We start from the raw sequence: 23,030 nt of genomic DNA, 5'->3' as shown, positions 1-23,030 counted from the left end.
TACATAGATTCGAAATATACCAAGAAAAAGCGGAACATGTTGCTACCATTTATTTTCTGCCTCGTGAAAGCTGAATTCGAGAACTTCTTATAAATGTAAGGATTGAATTCATTTCATATTTCATTTCGTATAAACATTTCTTTCTGAAAATGTATCATTCTGAACAGAAGATGTTTCAAAGATAGGATGGAGTTTGGTGAATTACTCTATTTTGAAGTTGAACTGTCTTGTAATCATATTTTTTATACTTTCACATTCCATAAAGATTACATATTTGAATTGAAGGGGTTATATTTTTAGGAATGATTAATTTTTTGGGAAAGAAAGTTTTTGGCTTTCCACTACTCCATCTTAATGGGAATCTTCTAAAGAAAGGAAGGAAGTAATCAATTTGAAAATAAGTAACTCTATACATGGATGTGTAGTAAAAGTTACTTCTTTGGAAGATTCCCACATCTTTTTTGGTATCAAGATTGAGTATTAGAAAGCAAAAAACTTTCTTCTCCAAAAAATTACATATTTCTTCTGATTTTGATATAGTATGAATTTTCTCAGATTCTGGTAATACATTTCCCTAACCCTACTCCCATATGTGAAATAAATGTCTGTTTTTGTACATATGTAAATAGATTTCAGTTAGTGTTGTAACCAAATAGAAAAATAAAGAATTTTGGATTTCTTCAGAGAAAGACATTACAGAACTTTATCATTCATCAAGATTCATTGTCAGCCACAATTAGGCTAATATTTCAAATACTCAGTGGAGAGTCAACATCAGCAACTTATTACCAAGATAGTATAGTCCAGCTTACTTATCGGAGAAGTAATCGTTGAATGTAGGCTTTCACGACTTACTTAAGTGAATTGGTTGGTTTCCGGGTTTTGCCGTGGTTTTCTTGGATTACAATTTCCAAACGTTTCAACTGCAACTGCGACAGTCATCTTCAATGGCGTGATCGAAGTACTCTTTTTTTTCAAAACAAAGCACAAGCACTACAGGAAAATCCTTAAGGCGCTCTCAGAGCGGTGCAGGTGCGAAAGTAGCGATTCACATTGGGTTTGAATCGCTGGAGATTAAATACATTTGGAAAAACGTTCCCAAGAAGTTTATTCCATATAAACGCAGTTCTCCAGGTGAAAGAGTTTTCAGCCAGTGAAGTTCGAGGTGTACTGAGTTGAATCTTGGAACGATAAGCAGCCACAATCCGTCACCCATTTCTGATATGTCCGGTCTTGGTAGAATCAAATGTGCCAAGTCACTTCCCGTGAAAGTATCTATAGAAGAGAGACAAATCTCCAACCTTTCTTCGATGTTCCAGACTATGAAGGCTGCACGTCTCCTTTAATCAGGTGGATGGCTATTTTCTGGATGGAATGTTTGGGGGCAGAGCTCCATACATGAGAAAAATACTCCAACGAAGGTCTGATCTGAGCTTCATAAAGCATCAAAAGTTTAGAACTGTGTCCATTTCAACACCCAACAAACTTATCGAAGCAGAAAGCGGAATTTTTTAACCTGACATTATTATATCCGGTTCGGAGACATTAATTTTCTTGGGTGGCAATGAATTGAATCTGATTGGCTTCCAGTCCAATTCGAAATCACTTCTAGATCCGCATTAAGATATGCAACCTCCTACTGCCGGTGAAGATCTGCTTCCGTAGCCGATATCCTGGTATCCAAATGGAATGACGAGACAAGTGTGCTGTCGTCAGTGAAGCAATATATTGGATTCTTAGTTTTTTCCAATAAGTCGTTGATATACAATAAACAGGAAGTTGGTGACAATATGGATCCCTGGGGAACACCAGCTTTGTTGGTGAAAGTATTCGAGAGATATACATTGACGGCCACTTGCAGGGAAGGTTCTTCCAGAAAGCTGGAGAGCCATAAACAGAAATGATCTGACAAGCCATAGCATCTAAGTTTGCCCAGCAAACGCTGATGCCACACACGATTGAAGGCCTCAGGAATATCAAGCGCAACAGCTCTTGATTCCCCATGTTCCTCGATTGCGTTATCCCAAATATGGGTATCTGTATCTGTAGAGTAGGGAGGGTGAGTGTAATCCCACGCACTTAGGCCACATGTGACCCATTGTACATCCTCCCGAGGAGTTATCCTCCTAGGTCATCGTCCATCCTGTCCTTTCCAGGAAGGGGGACAGGTCGCTGGGAGACATCTTCTTTATATCGGTAGGTGTAGGCCAAGACTCGCCGAACATACTCTCTTATTGACGATAACTCCGGGCACTCGCACAGGACATGCCTGACAGTCTCATCTTCCTGTTCACACATCCTGCATAGAGGTGTGTCTACTAGCCCCATATTATGGAGGTGTTTCCTTAGTTGATAGTGGCCAGTCAGAAATCCTACTGTAAGGCGAAGATTTTTCCTGGTCATCGCCAGATATTTCTTCGGCGGCAGCTTCCCAGGTCGCCCAAGGTGATCCTGGCAAGATTACATCCTTTGATTTCATCCCATCTCTTCAAGGATTGAGCATGGGTGTAACATTTGACTAGTTCTACGATTGTCGAAGTCATCAGGCCGTGGGTGCCACTGGGTCCTAAAATTCTTAGTCCTGCCGCTTTCTTGGCTGAAGAGTCGGCAAAGCGATTACCTTTACTCTTGTCGTGCCCTTTAACCCACCTCAGGATAATGTTATTATCTACCGAGGCTTTGGCTAAATATTGGTGGCACTCTAGTACTAGCCCTGAGGTAACATGCTGAGCATTCAAGGCTAATAGTGCTTGTCTGCTATCAGTGCAGATTGTTATGTTTTCGCCACAAATTCCTTTCTTGGTTATTCCTTTTGTGGCGATTGAGATACCTGCCAGTTCTGTTTGGATCACGCTGGTATTTCTTCCCATTCCCCACTTAATCCTTAGGCTTAGTGACCTGGAGTACACTCCACATCCTGAGCCTTCTTTGGTTTTTGAGCCGTCTGTATAAATCCGTATTGCATTTGTAGCATCTGACTCTGTGTTCTGCTTGATTTGTATTTTGTAGGGTTTAATAAACACAAACTTGTTGCCTGCAGCAGATGTTGCGCAGTGATCGCTTCCCGCCACAGGCCCAGCCTCAATTGACCCATTTCTACTCCGAGGTTCACAACAGCCGTGCGCAATCGTACCATGGCCATTAACGCAACCTCCTTAACGTACAGATCCAGAGGGGTCAGACCCGTGATTAATTCCATTGCAGCGGTTGGTGTTGTTCTCATGGCTCCTGTGATGTTTAAACAAGCCAGTCGCTGTATTTGATATAATTTTTGGATGGCCGTTGCTTGTAGAACTTTCGGTCCCCATGCAATGGCTCCATACGTTAACATAGGTCTTATTATTGCAATGTAGATCCAGGTGACCACACGGGGTGAAAGACCCCATGCACGTCCCACTGTCCTCCGACATTGCTCATAAGCCACGTATGCTCTTTTTGCTCTACTCTGTAGATGAGAGTTCCATGTTAGCTTCTTGTCGAGGATAGTACCAAGGTATTTCACCTCTTCAGAGAAGTTTAGTTTGCTTTTTAAAATTTCGGGAGGTTTTGAGCCCGTTAAACTTCTTTTCCTGGTGAAAAGGACCATCAAAGTCTTCTTGGGATTAATCGACAGTGAGTGTTTTTTACACCATGTTTCTATTAATTTCAGCCCATCCTGCGCTCCATTGCACAGTGGATTTACAAATTTGCCAGTCTGCAAGATAACTATGTCATCTGCGTATGAAATTGTGTAGAATCCATTTTTGTTAAGGTGAATAATTAGGGTATCCAGAACTATGTTATAGAGAAGGGGTGATAAGACCCCTCCCTGTGGACATCCCCTCATGACCAGTCCTTTCACTGTGATGTCTTCTACATTATTACTTATTGCTCTGCTAGAGAGCATCTGGAGTATTCATTCTCCTACTACCAGGGGTACATTCCTGGAGTGTAGTTGCTGGGTAATTACCAGCAACTACAAATGCATTCCGACCAATTAGTCTCAAATCGTTTTTCTTAAAAACCATGAAGAGACTACGTGAGCGCTATATAAGATATGAAGTACTTGTTAACAACCCACTTCATCCAAATCAGCATGCATATACCCCGGGAAGGTCTACTGATTCGGCCCTTCACCATATGGTTGGCAGAATCGAGAGATCATTGGACAACAAAGAATCCATCCTGGGTATATTCATAGATATCGAGGCAGCGTTTGATAAAACAACCTTCCCAAATATAGGTGTCATACGCTAGAAGGTCGCCTGTTGATCTTTGTTTCCGAAAACTATCTTGATGGTCGCTCTAGATGTTGAAGCCTTCCAAATATTTGAGAAAATGACCGACTGGTCTATAGTATCAACTGGAATGTGTCAAACGCAAAATCGAAGGGTTGAGGTAAGACCCGATTAAAGACAAAATAAAACAACTATAAAGACATGAGCATGAGTTTCACGCAGTGAGAAATCCAATGCATCCCACCACAAACATTGCTAGATGAATGAAATCCTGTGAAAACAAGTGGAAACGATAACTAAAAAACAATTCAAATGGTTTAATTGCGATGGAGTTTTCAAGAAATACCGATAGCCATCTTGAGTTCGGACAGGTGGGAGCCTGGCTCCCTTACCCTTTGGACTGATGTTCGTTGGGAAGACGCATGGGTCAAGACTGATTTATGAGATGAGGACATGAATGTCCTCAGACATCAGTACCGCTCTTCACGTGGACCCTACCTGGCTGGGGTGTTTGAGTGAAGATATTGGTCATCTTTTAACGGGGGACATGAGGGCCTCATTCGACAGTGTCTGGGCCGTCTATATCGGGAGAAGTCGTTTACAACGTAATCCATTGCTTCCTTAACTAACGGTGTTCAAGAAATAGGATGAATGTTCGAATTTTGCGGGCTTTGTAAATTCGATTAGCGATTTTTTGATGTTGGTACACTCGTCTCGAACATATGTTCACAGTTTCAGGTGTTCAGCGTGTTTGGTTTGTTGGTGAGCGGCATAAAAGTTGGAAGTGTTGCGTGTTCAGCGATTTTCTGTTATCGAAAAAATTGGATCAAAAGATTCGCATCAAATCCTGTGTCGAAAATGGAATGTAGTGCTCAAAAACACTCAAAATTTTGACAGTGACATACGGTGATTTCATTCAAAATCAAGAAGACTCTGTCGGTGGTAGAAGCTTTTCACAAACGGACGAGGAAATGTGAATGAGTGCGCTGGCACTGGATGACTCAGCACATCAACAGCCGATGAAAATGTTGAGAAAGTGAAGAAAATGAAGTATCGTTGAATCATTATCAGAAAAGTTGCTGGGGGGCAAATCGGTTGACTCATGTCATGCAGTTTCTCTCAAAATTATATGAATGAAGAGTGGGAATTGCTGAATTTTGACCAAAAAACCGTCGCATGAGCATTGCTCAGGAATTGTTGGATGACGACAACGATGATCCAGATTTGCTTGGAAGAATCATAACTAGTGACCAATGCAATCATGAGTATATGGTAATGAGATCAAAACCAAACGCTTGTTTGTAAGTGGTTGACAATGTTTCAAGGTGAATTCAATTAGTTCGGACTACTATTGTGTAATATGATTCTACCTTAATATCCAAATCAATGAAAGAACAAATAAAATAGGTAAACTATCAATTATTTTCAACAAAAAAACCTCAAATAAAAGTACAATAAAACGAATAAAATGATCAATAAAACTAAGAAGAGTGGAATTCAAAATAAACAAAAATTTAAAAATGTTTTCATTAGTCAGAGAGCTATGCTTGAAGACTGGCAGTAAACAAATCTGAAGAAAAAACAAACTAATTAATACATATCACATATAAAATACTAAACAATACTGTATTGATTAGTTTTTTAATATGGATTTTCATCAATTATTGGCCAGTTCTATTGAAATCTAAAGAAATAATAATAATTATCGTCTTTATTCATCGACATAATATAAAAAATGAAATACAAAAATTTAGAACAATAATTAAGGGTCAATGAAAAGGTGAAGTATCAGCCTAGGCTGCTTTTCAACTCAACCTAGCGAAAAAAAAAAAGAAAAAAAAATATAGGTGAATCATAGAACACTATAAAAATATAAGTGAATCATAGAAAAATATAAAAGTGAAATTTGAGTATTAGCGTATATAAAATCGAAAATACTTATTTCCAGAACAATTTATACTCGTGTGAGTATAAAATATAAAAGTACAAATCAAATAAAAATTAAATTTTTAAATAATAATTTATGAACTTTAAACGTTCAACCCAGTCTCGGATATACCAACACAGTAGGTTGAATGGACTGACGCCTATCAGAAAACAACTACTCGCCTGGTTAGTACCTCGTATACTAGAGAGTGACATTTTGTTGTTCGCTCCAACTTAGGAAATGGAATGAAATACTCTGAAAGAATTCCAACTATGGAGTATCATTGGCTTAAGGTCGATGATGGTCACTATCTTGCACTGACGAGTGGCTAATGAGCCCGAAACCGGTCTGCAAGTGTGCCCATTCCAAAATTGAAGGTCGACTCTTCCAGTTGTATTGCCAATTGCATATGCGAGAAACTTCTGTGAAAATTCCTGCACTGACGCTTGTCGGATGTAATCCAACGTCTTTCGTGGTATTAGCCAGGGGAGTAGTTGTTTTCTGATAGGCGTCAGTTCATTCAACCTTCTATGTAGGTATATCCGAGACGGCTTCAGATTTAATTGAAAAATTATTTTTGAATTTTTTGTCTACTCGCCCAAAAATAGGCAAGAATTAAAAAAATCATCAATTTTTTGATTTGTTGCCTATTTTCTATTTTTTTTTTCTGATTGATTCAATCGTATCAAAAACTACACCTCACGATTTGATTTCCACAAACTTTATTTGAAAAATATATCACAACATGTTTCGCTAGCATAGTAGCTTTGTGAGTATTCAAATCATTTGACAAAGCTACTGTGTTAGCGAAACATGTTGTGATATATTTCCAAATGAAGTTTATGGAGATCAAAAAAGTGTAGTTTTTGAAATTTTCATTTTCAGTTTTTTTTTACTCTGTAGGTATTTCATTCTGTATCTCGATTATGTTATTCGTTTCATTGTGTTTTTCTTCCAGGGTTTATTGTTTGATATAATTGATATTTCAACTATTTCATTTGTTCTTTCATAGATTTTGGGTCATAGTAGAATCATATCAATAATGGAAGTTCTTACCGATAATACTCTTCGAAACCAAAGCCCAATCGTCCCAGTGGAAGCGCCCAGAAGAGCCAAGATCAAAAAAAGCACTTCAAGTTCGATTAGCGTGACAGAGTGCATTAGGAGTTTTTGCCACATGGTCGGTCTTACGGTCGATAAGGAAGATACATCGATTCGAAGAAAACATCTATTATGGAAAAACAATTCATGGCATTTGCATTACGATAATGCCCCTGCTCACCCGTCATTGCCTGTTCGTAATTTTTTTGTCAAAAACAATACCGTAATCATGCATTAGCCACCGTATTCACCAGATTTGGTCCCCTGAGACTTTTATCTGATCCTAATATTGAAGAAATCGATGAAGTGACTGCGTTTTGCCACAATTGAGGAGAAAACAAACTGAATCGCTGAGAGAGTTCAAGGACATACCAGAAAGTGCATATCAGAAGTGTTTCGATAATTGAAAAAAATGCATGATTTATTTTTTACGGTTCGAAAAACAATTTGGTCGTCCTCAAGTGTTCTTTGAAATGTTGATATTCATAGAGCTGTATTCGCTAGAAGACAACAATGATTCATATTTTTGTCCATACTATTCATTCAGATTCAGATTCTTTATTAAACATTTGTAGCCAAGCTGTGCTTGAATATGGCAAGTCATATTACACTTAGTAGCACATTGTTATTGTTATGCAAATCTTTTTTTTAACTAGAAATTCAATAAATTATTTTGAAAGTACAATATTCATACAGGGGCATACTTACATACAAGTATTAACATGAATTAGGTACTTTTGCAATAGTTCACAAATTCTTCAAGGCTGTAGAAAGCATTCATTGTCAGCATTTTTAAATTTTTTTTTCTTGAAGAGAGGGTGCGATAATTCTTTCACATTATTTGATATATACTTATATAGTGTAAGTTCATTATGTTGTGGTGATTTTGTATGATACGTGTGGTTGAATTTTTCGATGCGAAGGTTATCTTTGTTTCATGTTTCATACCTGTGTCTATCACCATTTCTAGCATAGCAATCTTTATTAGTATGTATATACAGTAATATATTTAAAATGCATATGCAGGGAAATGTCAATATACCCTTTTGTTTAAATACTTCTTGGCATGAGTCAAAAGGTTTCATATTATATATATAATTCTTATTATGCGTTTTTGGAGAACGAAGACTCTAGTCCATTCAGTTGCAAGGCCCCAACTGATTATGTTGAATGATAAGGTCGAGTAGACTACGGAGTAATATACTTTCAGGAGAGATGATTCATGAAGAGATTTTTTTAGTGTTAGGGAGGCAAAGCAGCTTTTTTTGAGTTTTTTACATGTATTATCTATTTGTTCGATCCACGTTATGTTATTATCGAGATGTATGCCTAAGAATTTTGTTGAGCTTGATAATTCATGTATGTTTTCATGTATGCTGATGACACCTCTATTGTGGTGTCTGACACTGATCGCCAAAGACTACAGCAAAAAACTGACTCAGTTTTGAAAGATTTTGCGGATTACTGTATGCAGAATACACTAATAATGAATCAAAGTAAGACAGTCATAATTGAGTTTCACACAAAACATGGAATACCTTCTAATTTCACCTTCGAAGTCAATAATAATATTGTTGAAACCTCCACTTCATCTAAATTCTTAGGAACGTTCATAGATTGTAACCTAACATGGGAAGATCAAATACAAATAGTATGTAAAAAAATCAACAAAAGCTTTTATATTTTGGCAACACTAAGAAATATTTTGAACACAGATTCATTATTACAGGTTTACTACGCATTTGTGTATTCCGCAATTTCCTATAATATTATAGTATGGGGTCAGGCATCAGACATAACAAGAATTTTTGTTGCTCAGAAAATAATTATAAGGCTTATCTTTAACATTAGTAGTCGCCAATCATGCAGACAGGTTTTCAAAACTAAACGGATCCTCACGGTTACATCAATTTATTTAATGAAACTATTATCATATATTTTCAATAACAAACATTCATTTCCCATTAATAGTGATTCACATTCTTACAACACCAGAAATAAAAATGATATCAAATTGAACAAGCCCAAACACTCCTATTACAAAAAATCTCCCATCAATGCAGGCTGCCCTTTTTTTAACTGTCTTCCGAAAAAAATAGAATACGCAGGATCCCTGGCGGTTTTTAAGTATAGACTTAGGGAACTCCTTATCAGAGAATGTTTCTATACTGTTGAGGAATTTGAATTATACTTTTTAATTCTGAGATGATATCGAAGTGTATTTTACATAGTCTATGTTAGTCATCATTGTGCTTGTTTCGTCCTGTTTGTCAATAAAAACTTAATGACACTGTTTTTGACTTATCCTATCTATTGTTTACAATAGTTGAAAGGATTAATAAATATTTTATTTATTTATTCATGTTGATTGTTGTTTATATTCAGATTGACAAGGTTTGGTTCATTACTGCGTGTACTGTTGAATTGAATGAACATGGTTTCTTGTAGGTTCACCACAAGATGGTTTCTTGTACACCATTCAGAGAATTGGTACACTACTGAGGTTACTTTCACATTAAGAGTACTCAACGAAGAGCCCGTCACTATTATTGTCGTATCGTCTGCATACATAAACACCTATCCCCTTCAATGAAGTCAGGTAGGTCATTTATGTACAACAGAAATGAGAGTGGTCCTAAGATACTCCCTTGAGGGGTTCCAATACCTACATTATATTGGCTTGAGAGATCATTCCCAATTTTCACATATAATTGCCTTTCCGTTACATAGGAAATTATCCAGACTTTAATAGGGCCCCGCAATCCTAAACGTTCCAGTTTTCTTTCGAGTTAGCAAGACTGCTATATATATATATATATATATATATATATATATATATATATATATATATATATATATATATATATATATATTTTTTGAGTGTTGTGTCCACGAATTATTTCATTCTTGATTTGTATCATACACACTCGATAATATCTCTATCTGTATATATATATATATATATATATATATATATATATATATATATATATATATATACTGGGTGACCCCAGTTGTTGCAGTTTGGGTTGATAACCCTTTTCTAAATCCGTGTTGACTACCCGAGAGAATGTTATATTTCTCCAAAAAATTTTTTAAGCGTATATAGATTCCTCTTTCAAATACTTTGGCTATTGGACTCAATGTCATGATTGTTCTATAATTTTCAATTTGTTGAGGGTCACCCTTTTTATATACAGGGGTGGTTTTTGATATTTTCAAAATATTTGGAAAATGACCAATTCTCATTGTCATATTTATAATTTGAGTGATATAGAAACTGAATTCATTCCGACAGGCTTTGATAAGCACTATTGGTAGCTCGTCATATCCTAAGGAGGGTTTATTTTTCAGGTTTGAAATGATGTCCATTACTTCGTTCTGTTCATATGGTTCGTAGAAGAATGAGTCACTATCAGTTTCAGGTAATATGCAATTTTCGACACTAGGCATTTGATCAGCATATTTATCATTTACTGAGTTTGCAAAGTTATCTGCGAATAGGTTTGCGATGTGGCATTTATTTACAATAATTTCAGCAGATGGTGATTTCGTTATGCAGAACTTTCTTTTTGTCTAGTTTCAAATTCACTAACTCCCATGATTTTTTTGTAGGGTTCATAGAATTCATTATAAGATTTCTGTAAAAAAAAAATTTTCTGATTCAAACTTCTCATTTAAGGCTCTTTTAGCTTTTTTATAGTAATCATGGATATTCTCATTATCCTGCTGCTTTCTTAGCCAATTCAGGTATTTTAGATCATTAAATTCACTTTTCAATTCTCGAGACATGATTAAATTTGTTTTTGTATCATTTGTATTCAGTTTAAATTTTTTTAACGGATGTGTGATTTCGAAGCAGTATCTCACGTGACCCAAAGCGACTTGTAGACTATATTTATATCGTCTGATGTCGATAAATTCAGTGGTTCTTTATTGAAATAGTGTTTAAAGTTGAGAATAGTATTTTCGTTTGTCATTCATTTTTGGGTGTAATTTTCGTTAATTTTGTTGTTATCATTTGAAGTCTGCCAAGTCATTAACTGTTGAACCTTATCAGCTGTAAACAGTGAAGACATTTATTATCATTAACATTATTATTATTATATGATATTAAGCACCCAAGTCACTCCAAAATGAAATCCGACAAATATTGCGTACATGAAATGATAAAATATAAACATAAAGTAACGAATAAAACTGGTGTTTCTCTCAGATGTGAAAGCCACTACATTCCTAACAGAAACTGGAATTCATGAAAATGATTTTGTTTTCAGTATAACACCTTTCATCATATCCTTTCTGAATAAACTTTTTGTGTATGACTATCAATTATGACGTTCTTCATATAAATCAGAGAAGAAGAAATAATTTCTATTCAATCCAAAACTCTTCACTAAATTAGTTGTTTACGCTAATAAACTATCTGAAGTTATTTCATTTCCAAGAAAACATTAGTCGATTCATATAAAATAACATGTTTACATGAGAAACCCTGTTTCACACTGAAACGAGTTAACGTTTGATCTTGTATAACCTTGCTTTATTCATGTTGTATCAGAAAAAAACACATAACACTCATTTTATTGTTTGGTTTGTTTTTCGAATTCAATAATACACTGTGTTTATGTAAAAAGTTTATACTACCAAAATCTGCAAAAGTAGTTAATTGAATTTTGTGGAGATGAAAGCTTTTTGGCTTTCTACTTTTCTATCATTGAACTAAGACTGTGACACACTTCCATAAAATGGTGAAGAGAAGTAGTAAAGTTGTAAAGCTTCATAAATACTCATCGAACATTCAAATTAACTCAAGCTACGGTGTCTGTCTTATAGTATGGGTCACAAAATCCCTTTTTTGGAACTTCTGTCCAAGGGCACCGAAAATTATGATCCAGGACTCATTCGATTCGAAATGACATCTAACAAATTTTTGTAAAATTTCAAAAGGGACTCGAAAAAATTGCAAATCCTATAAACAATTTATTATAAAAAAAAGGGTTTGGTTTTTTGCAAATATCTCGGAAGATATTGAAGATATCAGAAATTTAATGAAAGGTTCTTGAAAAGAAGGAAATTTGTCGAAAAAATTGATACGGGCCTATGAACATTGAAAATTATTTCATGTCATTATTGAGAAATGAAAATAACATAACTTCTAGATACTTGAATAAACGAAAATCCATGATAAACTTTTTTTTCGTGATTATTTCATTTGATATACTTTAGATTTTAAAAGCTTTTATTCATCTTGACTAGTATGTATGTTAACAAATCTTGCAAGTTTAATTTGACCCACTTCCCGGTATCCGATTGACCTGAAATTTTGCATGCTGGTCTAGAACCGATGACAATGCATGTCAATCATAAACGTGACCTGATGCTGCTGCCAGGATTGGCTCCGTACAAGACATCGCCTCAGCGGTTAGGTTCTGAGTACCCATATTTATTTGCATTGAAAAAAATATTATCTACCACCCTCTAAGTTCCCAGAGTAAAAGAGTCTATCACGCAATGTGAGCAACAGGCACAAGAGGCATACTATGACTTGTGTAATTTAGTGAGATGGGCGTCATTAGCATTGGTCTGCAACCCGTCTAGGAGAAGAAACACTCCAAAATCAAACCCGGAACGGGGTTTCGTCAGGCACGAGTAAGCTCTAAGCTGAAATAAGTCAAGTCAAAGTGAGGCCGTGCCGAGGATTGAGTGGCATCAGAGTGTGAAATGATATCGTGAACGTACCACCTCAGGGCACCGGAGCTCACGCTGTTGTATATTAGCTCTTACCCTGCTGAACAAAGCTCTGGGAGGGTTGACAAATATTTCTTTGGTACTCCTGGGAACAACACTATAGAAAATAAAGAAACATCAACACAAAGGAAAAAAAGTTAGAGAAAGAGAAATTGAAACAAAATGAAAACCTTGCCAAACAAAGCGTTAACCTGAAACGCCAAAGGACTCCTAATAGAAGAATTAGACTGTTCGAAATTAACTGGGACTCGGCCATGTAATAATGACGCCATCAATGAAATGAATAGACTAAGAAATATAACAAGCTACTTCTTTTATAAGGTATGCCGAAGGAGTAGGTACCTACCTACTTCTATAGAATATAGTTTATCCTAATAATAGTTTTCCCCGTTCCTTAAGTTTTTCTGTTGAAGGACTCTCCGTTCTATGGATGGACTTTCGTATTGATCGATAACTATCGATTGAAACTAAGAAATATAAAATAAAATGATAAAAGAACTTTTTAAACAAGCTTTTATTCAATTGCCCCAAAAGGATCAAAATAAAATTTTAAATCACATCAACCACATTTATTTATGACATCACAGAATTGAAATTACAATAAAACTTTGTCGCGTTAATTTCAATTTGTAATTGAAATTTTGTAATTGGGTAAGCATCTACTAAACTTGTAAGCAATTCTTAATGTTTGTTATTAAATGAAAGTGCCGTGAATGCCTAAAATGTGGAACTTCAACCTTAAATAACTTTTTTGCACACATAGGATTTATCGGGTTTGACATTTATTGCAGTACCTAGTTGATCTGTCAGAATGTTTCTCAATTTAAATTTCGTCTGACTAAATATGTAGATATTTCTTCTAGGTATCGCGACAAGATTTTATTATAATATCAATTAAGTAAAGTCATAAATGAATGTGGTTATTGTGATTTGAAATTTAATTTTGATCTTTTTAGGGCACTTGAATAAAAGCTTGTTTTAAAAGTTTTTTATCATTATTTTATTGGTTGACTAACAAATTTTCACAGGTTTTGAATTTACATAAAAACCCTGATAATTCTTAAACTGAAAATCTCAGATTCTGTTCACTTCTTAGAACTTTTCTTGAAAGCCTTCAAAAAAGATTTCCGTTGGAAAAGTTGGAAAATTTTTATTTTCTACTTTGTTATCAATAATCAAAGACGTTAAAAAGTAAAAAAGTCGATTAGAGCAATGAATTTTTTTTTAATTTTCAAATTTGTTCGTATTCTCATCATTTGAAATCATATAAATATGATTTTTCATAATTTTTAGCTCCACTCGTTCAAAAAAAGTTGCTGTATCGGTGTTGTTCCTATGTTTTGACAGAATCAGAATCAACGAATTTAGGCGTGCGCAGCGTTATAGAACAGGGCTTTCAAAAAATTGTTCTACAGCGCCATCCATTGATAGCCGAAAAACTAACAAACATGAGAAAACATTTGTGTTCTCATTGTATTTTAGAGTTTTGACTCGGAAATCAACTACCTTAAATTTTGAAGCATGGTGGAAAAATTCAGTTGAGATAACTTTTTCATGGGGTGATTAATTGCTATGATTGTAAGAATAAGTAACTGAAAAACTACCACTGAAAAATAATATGCCGACGCCTATGTCGAGACGGGAATTCCTTTTCTGTGCTGTTCCAATTGGTATTGGAAATACTACATTATTTCATCCCAAGACACAGTAATACTCAATAGTATTCAGAATTACTACCTAAGAATATAGAGAGGCAATAGAGATTCAAAAACTTGGGGTTAATTTGAATAGAAAAAAAAGAGGCAGTGATCAATAATCGAAGCTGGCTACCTGTCTTTAAAGGTACACGAATAAGAACAGGTAATACAATTATGAACGATACAAATAGAACGCCCAGTACGAAAATAGTAGTTAATGCTTCGGATACAACAGGAACAAGAACCAGAGCACCAGGTCGAGTATTGCGATCGTTACCAGTGACCTTTGAAAATGTCAAACGCAGCAGACGAAACGTCAGGCATAAAAACATGCAGACCACATCTAGAAAACCCGGAAAATAGCCTTTATACAGATATCTTCGGTCGTGAAAGTTAACATTTTTCGAATGTTTCTTGAGAAAAATTGAAATTCGCTTTTCTTACAGACCTCCTATTGCTAGAATTCAATTAGTATGAGCACACCAGAAGAAGCCGTTGTATAGTAGAACACGTATTACAGTTCTGTGAACTGTTTAGTGGTAAACCTGTGATGGAAAATTTGTTCAAAAATAATATTGTAATATTCTGTTATCCTTTCGGAGCGTGCCCAATAATATCAACATACAAAAACATACTCTTAACTTTTGGAAAGTATGATATTCAGGAAAAAACATTCGTGGGAAGAACGTGTACCTTTTAGACAAGCTCCTGATTTGAATTGTACTGCGACAAATTGATGAATTAACTTTCTTGAATAAATTTATTTGCAACAATATTTCAATGATAACAAACTAATTTATTTATTACAACATTCAGCAACTAACGCTTAATTCATTTCCACTATTCACATTTCTAGTTTAGCCGCTTGGTTCACTTCCTAAACTGCCCTCTTGGGTTGGGAACGCAAGCTTATATCGATAAAGGTCCTTTCGAGAATTCTGTGGACGGTTCGGTACTCTTCTAGAATTTTACTGGTGGTTCCAAACTGCATTCTTTCAGGGTGAGGTCATGTGTTTGTTCGCTGAGTTGGCTGGCGTACCAATTCAATCGGTCAGGGGCGGTTTCAGATTTGTTACACTGTCCCCTTTCCAAAGACGTTTTGCCCCGAAATTTCTTAATTGGTGTGTGTCGATACCTGCAGGATTCTCTATATCTGCACTACGAAGCACGATGGAAGTAACACTCCACAACCTTCACGCTTGGTCGTGGAAGGTGGTTACCGCACACCAAAATTTGATGCCGCTGGATCTGAATATCGTTTCCAACATGCTTCTCACAATTCTCCAATCCAGCTTGTCGAGCTAATTTCGGGATTGCCGAGTCCACAAGATTCTGATCGAGCATCGTATCCCTCAGTCTGGTAAGACTTCTCCAGACATCTTCATAGGACGGTTTGTCTCGAAAATGCTTTTTGGTCACCAAGTAGAAAATGTTTCTCTGGCTCTTCGTCAACTGTAGCACTCATACCACTTCTGACACCAATTGTGGCGAATTGATGAATTAACTGTCTCAAATTAATTTACAAAAATTTTTCAATAATCACAAACTGATTCATTTATTACCACACTAAGCAACAGCCGCTTAATGTATTTCGACTTTTCGAATTTCTTGTTTAGTCTCTCGATTCACTTTGTTAACTGCCTTCTTGGGTCGGGAAGACGGACTGATATAGGTGAAGGTCCTTTCGTCTAGAATTTTACCGGCCATTCCAGGCTGCATTCTTTCGAGGTGACGTCATCTGTTTGTTTGGTGAGTCGGCTGGCACATCAACTTAACCTGTCAGAAGCGGTTTCAGATTCGTTACAGTAATTTGCCGTCTGTACTCTGTAGAAAATATATTGGATCAGTTGAATTGTTCAACAGGTTGTCATAAAATCCAACATAAGTGTCTTTCAGTTGAACTATTGTTACGTTTCAATTCAGCACTAGATCAAAACTGCTTCTATGTGACCTTTCAAAACACTACCTCACCTTTTAAAATCTTTATTCAGAGGATGTTGAAAATGTAATTCAGTTACAAGTTGATTTTATTCATTTAATATCATAATAATAGGAATCTTCCGTTCCATAGAAAACCATACCTGAAATGTACTAGAATATATGTATGCTCCCTGACTAACTGCCGTGACCAGTACTTACCATTCACTTCACATTCGACGATGAAAATCCAAAACTCCTCACTAGGTTGAAATAGGTTGTTATTGTATGTTTCTCAGTTTTCTTCATCTATCATTTATCAGCCGTTGTCTGCCTTATTCTCTGTACCTTTCCAAGAATATTCATTGCATAGATTGTTATTCATCACTTCCAGAAGGTTCACTTACATATTGGAGCCATATAATATTGGAAAACAATATTAGTTAGCTCTGGGTTCCTAAATACTGTTTGATATTTTCGGTAAATATTCTGCATAATATGAATGTTCAAATATTCGTACTGAATGGGAAAGATGTGGCGACTTACCTTAGATGTTTCTATTCTATGGCATGAATAAGGATCGGTAAATAGTTGAAAATAGGTTGGAGTCAATATTTTTGTAAACATTCAATAACAAGGTTGAGAGACAGCTGTTGGTTGACATCTGCCGAACTTTCGTAGTGTCGTTCCGACGACACTACGAAAGTTCGGCAGTTTTTCACGGGTGAGCGATATCGGTTACTCAAATTGTCAAGGGTTGCACTACTAGGTATGCAAGTGATTCTTACCATATCAACAAAGTTTCTTGTTTCGAAAATAAATGAGTGAATTGTTGAACCCTGGTCTTACAGATCAGCGCGACTAGCGATGATGCGAAATTTGGCCGATTCGAAAGTTGAAAATCGTGGAAGGGGTGAATGAAAAGATATATGTTATTCAAAATTTTGTTTTTATTTGAATTCACCATTTCAAAGGCATTATTTTCTTAAAGACAAATTCCAAAATTTTGAAACCAAATGAATATGGTTCATGTCCCAGCTTATATTATATGTTTAGTCTATATCAACTTTCTTAAAATGTCCGTAGTATCCTAAAACTTCATCATTTATAAGAGGAGAGGGCCTGAGCTTTTCATTTACTCGCAGTGTATCTAGAGTATCGAACCTTCCTTTGTATTCTGTGAATTTTTGCTTCCATATTTCTGAAAAAAAATATATTGAAATTCGTATTGAATTTGTCCCAAAATGTTTTCAACAGATGAAATTTCAATGAAAATTCAATAAATGTTTCCCCAATTCCTTCCAAAATGAAAGAGAATTGATATTTCATAGGTCTTCCTTATTAATCAAAATACGTCAATGGACTTCTTCCCAATTTTCTGAGAGTGAAAACTGTGAGTATTAGTCAATTCGAAAGACAGAATGAGGTAAAAATAGTATAGTTGAATATTTGATATCATAAGAAGTAATTATTTCCATAATAAATCTTAATTAGGAGATAATCACAAAGATGCCTCTCATTACCAGAGGAGATGATGTATATAGAAGTTACAACTTGTATGATTCAGTTTTATCTTCTTCTGGTGATGCCAACTCGCTTAGCGTCAGTTCTATATTCTTATTGTGGAGAGAGTATTTTTGCCAGAAGTTTTACACCAGCATTGATAATGAATGTATGATGTAGTGTAGGTGGATGTTGAACTATCCTTATGTTTTATCATAATAATTGTTGAATCTAATACACCTGTTAAAACATGAAAATTGTCTTAGGTTAATTTGTGTTCTGTCATATTTTGATAGTTAAGAAGAAGCAGAAAATTTTGTTTTTGAGTGCTATGGCAACAAGTTGTAGCAGAATGAAGTTCAGAATGTATGACAGTAAGAAAAGAGTTTGATTGCTAACTTTTATTTTTTCGATTCGTTCTTCAATAAAACTAATCACATTTGAAGTTGTGTCTACCTTAAAAGTAAAAAACCGAACAGGTTATGGGCCCAGGCACCCTTCAGTTAAAAGCAGAAAGTGTAAAACCTAAGCAATCGTAAAAATTAAAAACGGTAACAACTAAAAACAAAAATGGCGACTGCAGCTCAGGACGACGCAGTGACTTCGGTCGAAAAACTAACAAACAATGAATCGTACCAGATATGGAAGTTTCAAATAACAATTATACTCAAAGCTTATGCTTTATGGGACATTGTTAGTGGAAGAGAAGTTTTGCCATCTTCTGATGACAGTAAAATAGCAGAATGGAATCGTCGAGATGCCAAAGCCCAAAAATTAATAATAACGACAGTAGACAAAAAGATTCTCTTGCATATAATCAACTGTAAAACATCCAACGAGATGCTCGAGAAACTGAGTAATATTTTTGACAAGAACACTGAAGAACAAAAATGCAGCTTATTAAAGGATTTCTTTAACTTAACATATGATAGAAGCAGTGATATTTCAATACATATAAGTAAAGTTGAAAGCCTGGCATACAGACTAAAAAGTTTGAGTCAAGATATTAATGAAGAAATGATTATCTCCAAGATACTTTCAACGTTACCAGAAAGTTATGAATACTTCAACACAGCCTGGGATTCAACACCCAAAAGTGAAAAGACATTAACTAAACTCACCTCAAGGCTATTAGCAGAAGAAGCCAGATTCAAAGAAGTTACAGAAGAAAATGCAGTAGCATTCGTGTCAACAAAAAGTGAAAAGAAGGGTTCCAAATATAAAGAAAAAGTAACATGCTTCAAATGTAATGGATTGGGGCATTTTGCTAAGAACTGTCAGAAGCAAAGAACTTGTTCGATCTGTAAGAAGAACAATCATGTTGAACAAGATTGCTATTTCAGAAAGAAGAAACAGACACCAGAAAAAATGCAGAAGGTAGCATTTTTGACAGAAAAAAATTAAAACCCCGTAGACGATAGAGTTTTTGTTGTAGACTCAGGGTCATCTTCGCATATGTCTAATAACATAGATTTTTTCGAAACACTTGCTGAAACTACATCAAAAATTTCAGTAGCTAAAAAGGGACTTGATATGAGAAGTCAAGGACTGGGATCAATAGAAGGAAGTGAAATTATTCTAAATGATGTACTTTTCATTCCTGATTTAAGTAAAAACTTATTATCTGTGAGTGCCATTACAGAAAAAGAAGGAAAAGTGATATTTGACAAAAACAAAGTGACTATCTTGAAAGATGAAATGAAAATCCTCGAAGGAACCAAAGGTGAAAATGGTATTTATATGGTGAATTTGAATATACAACCACAAACTTTTCTATCAGAACTTGAAGAAAATCCAGCACAAATATGGCACAGAAAACTAGGACATTTGGGGGTGAATAACTTGAAAAGATTAGTTGACACGTCAACTGGAATCGACATCAATAAAACTGATCTTGATAAACTAGTAACAGTATGTAAAACATGCCTAAAAGCTAAGCAAACCAGACTTCCTTTCAATAATGTAATAACTAGAGCCACCCGCCCTCTTGAAATCATTCACACAGATTTATGTGGCCCCATCGATCCCATCACATGGGATGGTAAGAAATACATTCTAACATTCCTCGAAGACTTCACTCATTACTCCATGATATATTTATTGCAAAATAAATATGAAGTATCTGAATACGTAAAGGACTATATCCAAGAAGTAGAAGTTCACCACAACTTGAAAGTGTCAAAAGTAAGAAGTGACAATGGAACAGAGTTTGTTAATGCAGATCTGAAATCTTGGTATAAAAGAAAAGGAATTGTAATGGATCTTTCTGTACCACACTCTCCTCAACATAACGGTAAAGCAGAAAGGTTGAACCGTAGCATAATGGACACAGCCAGAGCACTGATTTTTGACTCTGGTTTGAACAAGAAGTTCTGGGGTGAAGCAGCAAGAGTGGCTACATATCTTTCAAACAGATCACCCAGCGAGGCAGTTGACATAACTCCAACAGAAAAGTGGACAGCTAAAATACCAAATCTTTCAAATATTCATTTATTTGGATGTAAAGCCTATGCCAAGACACTGGGATATTTAAAAAAACTTGACGAAAGAAGTAAGGAGTTCATTTTCATTGGATATTCATCGAACGGCTATCGATTGTGGGACAAAGAAAAGGAAAAAATAGTTATAAGCAGAGACGTAGTCTTTGAAGAACCTAAAGGTGATATTCAAAGTAAAAGCCCAGTACATTCAAGAATATTAATGAAAGAAATAGAAAACCTTGAGAAAAGGGAAGAAGAGGAAAACGAAGTTAAAATGACAGACGAAACTAATGAACTTTTAGTAAATGATGATCTAAAACACCAGGAATCAGAAGATGAGATAGAAAGTGAGGTTAAAACAACACGATGTGGTAGAAAAGTAAATATACCAAAAAGATTTCTGGATTATGACCTAACACACTCTGATAATGAACATTCTATAGCGATGCTAAGCTACGAAGAAGTAATGAAAAGTGATGACAAAGAAAAATGGATACAGGCCATTGAGGATGAAAAAGCTTCATTGAACAAAAACAACACTTGGACATTGGTGGATGAAAACACAGTATTGAAAAAAAAAATCTAACCAGCAAATGGGTGTTTAAAGTTAAAGATGATATACATTATAAAGCTAGACTAGTTGTAAGAGGATGCCAACAAAAATATGGTATCGATTATATGGAAACATTCAGCCCAGTAGTTAACATAACTGCTCTAAGAATAATACTAGCCCTAGCTGCCTGCAATAATTATTACATTAAGAAATTTGACATCAAAACTGCCTTTCTTTATGGAGACCTGTCAGAAGAGATTTATATGAAATTGCCAGAAAGCTACACAGAAAAAGGCAAGGTATGTAAACTTCTAAAATCTCTGTATGGTCTAAAACAAGCTCCTTTAGAATGGAACAAAACATTTACTAATTTTTTGAAAGAAAATGGTTTACACATTCTAAAAACTGAAAATTGTATTTTCAAAAATGAAAACAATTCTCTAATACTTGCCGTTTATGTTGATGATGGAATTTTAGTCGGAAACAATGAGATAGAAATGGAAAACTTGCTGAGAAATCTTAGAAACAAGTTTGAAATGACATCCAGTAATGATCCAGAATCCTACCTTGGAATAGAAATTGAAAAACAAACAAATGGGATCCTATTGAGCCAAGAACAGTATGTTGAAAACATGATTCAGAAATTTAACATGCAGGAATCGAAGACAGTGGCAACACCATTAGTTAGCAATGCTAACTTGGAAGAAGACAATCTCAATATCAGCTTTCCTTACAGAGAGCTTGTTGGAAGTTTGTTATATGCATCGAGTAAAACCCGACCAGATATTGCTTTCGCTGTTGGATATGGAAGCAGAAACATGGAAAAACCAACAACCCAAGATGTATCAAATATGAAACGTACTCTAAGATACCTAAACGGGACCAAAAATTTTGGTATAAAGTATAATAGAGACTCTAATCCAAATGAATTAATAGCCTACAGTGACAGTGATTTTGCTGGTGATGTGAAAACCCGAAAGAGCACAACTGGGTACGTAATATTTTATTGTGGTGGACCAGTAACATGGTGCAGTCATAAGCAGCCTATTGTTTCGCTGTCCAGTACGGAGGCTGAGTATATCGCTGCTGCCGATTGTGTTAAGGAACTTATCTATCTGAAATCCATGATACAAGAATTAATAGGACATAATCTCAAAGTTACTCTTCATGTGGACAATCAAAGTACCATAACATTAGTGAAAAATAACCAGTTTAATAAAAGATCAAAACACATTGACGTAAGATATCAATTTATCAATGAGAAGGTGAGAGAAGGTACTGTGAATCTTGTGTACTGCTCAACTCATGAACAAATCGCAGATATTTTAACCAAGCCATTATGTGCGACTAAATTTGGTAAATTCAGTAACAGACTTGTGTATAAAGATGTTTGATGTTCAACTTGTGTAAAATATCATTTGTTTAATGTTAGGTATTAGATTCGAAAATTAGAAGGAGATGTTGAACTATCCTTATGTTTTACCATAATAATTGTTGAATCTAATACACCTGCTGTCATCTGTTGAAACATGAAAATTGTCTTAGGTTAATTTGTGTTCTGTCATATTTTGATAGTTAAGAAGAAGCAGAAAATTTTGTTTTTGAGTGCTATGGCAACAAGTTGTAGCAGAATGGAGTTCAGAATGTATGACAGTAAGAAAAGAGTTTGATTGCTTACTTTTATTTTTTCGATTCGTTCTTCAATAAAACTAATCACATTTGAAGTTGTGTCTACCTTAAAAGTAAAAAACCGAACAGTGGAAGTACTGACTTCCATATATCAAATTTCCATATAGATGGAAAAAGCCAAATTGCTTAAAGCTGTGAAAAAGTTTGTCTGAAAACTCATATCATATAGTAATTTTCATAATTTTTAAGATTTCA

At 35.2% G+C, this 23,030-nt stretch overlaps 1 protein-coding gene across 3 annotated transcripts in view; it reads right to left on the bottom strand.

The window, feature by feature from the left end:
- Positions 1 to 17,540: 17,540 nt before the first annotated feature.
- The window catches only part of LOC111512558 (retinol-binding protein pinta), a 31,588-nt gene continuing 26,098 nt past the window's right edge, over positions 17,541 to 23,030 (bottom strand). For all 3 annotated transcript variants that reach the window (XM_074174161.1, XM_074174162.1, XM_074174163.1), the window contains one exon: positions 17,541 to 17,811. In XM_074174161.1, the coding sequence (XP_074030262.1) occupies positions 17,663 to 17,811 (149 nt within the window). In that variant the 3' untranslated portion in view covers positions 17,541 to 17,662. The remainder of the gene's footprint in view (positions 17,812 to 23,030) is intronic.

Source organism: Leptinotarsa decemlineata, unplaced genomic scaffold, assembly GCF_025532065.1.
Source record: "Leptinotarsa decemlineata unplaced genomic scaffold, Ldec_3_MD MMD2_tig00000505_RagTag_RagTag, whole genome shotgun sequence".
Taxonomy (NCBI): domain Eukaryota; kingdom Metazoa; phylum Arthropoda; class Insecta; order Coleoptera; family Chrysomelidae; genus Leptinotarsa; species Leptinotarsa decemlineata.
Note: the sequence above shows the minus strand (reverse complement) of the source record. Positions and strands in the feature narration are given on the sequence as shown.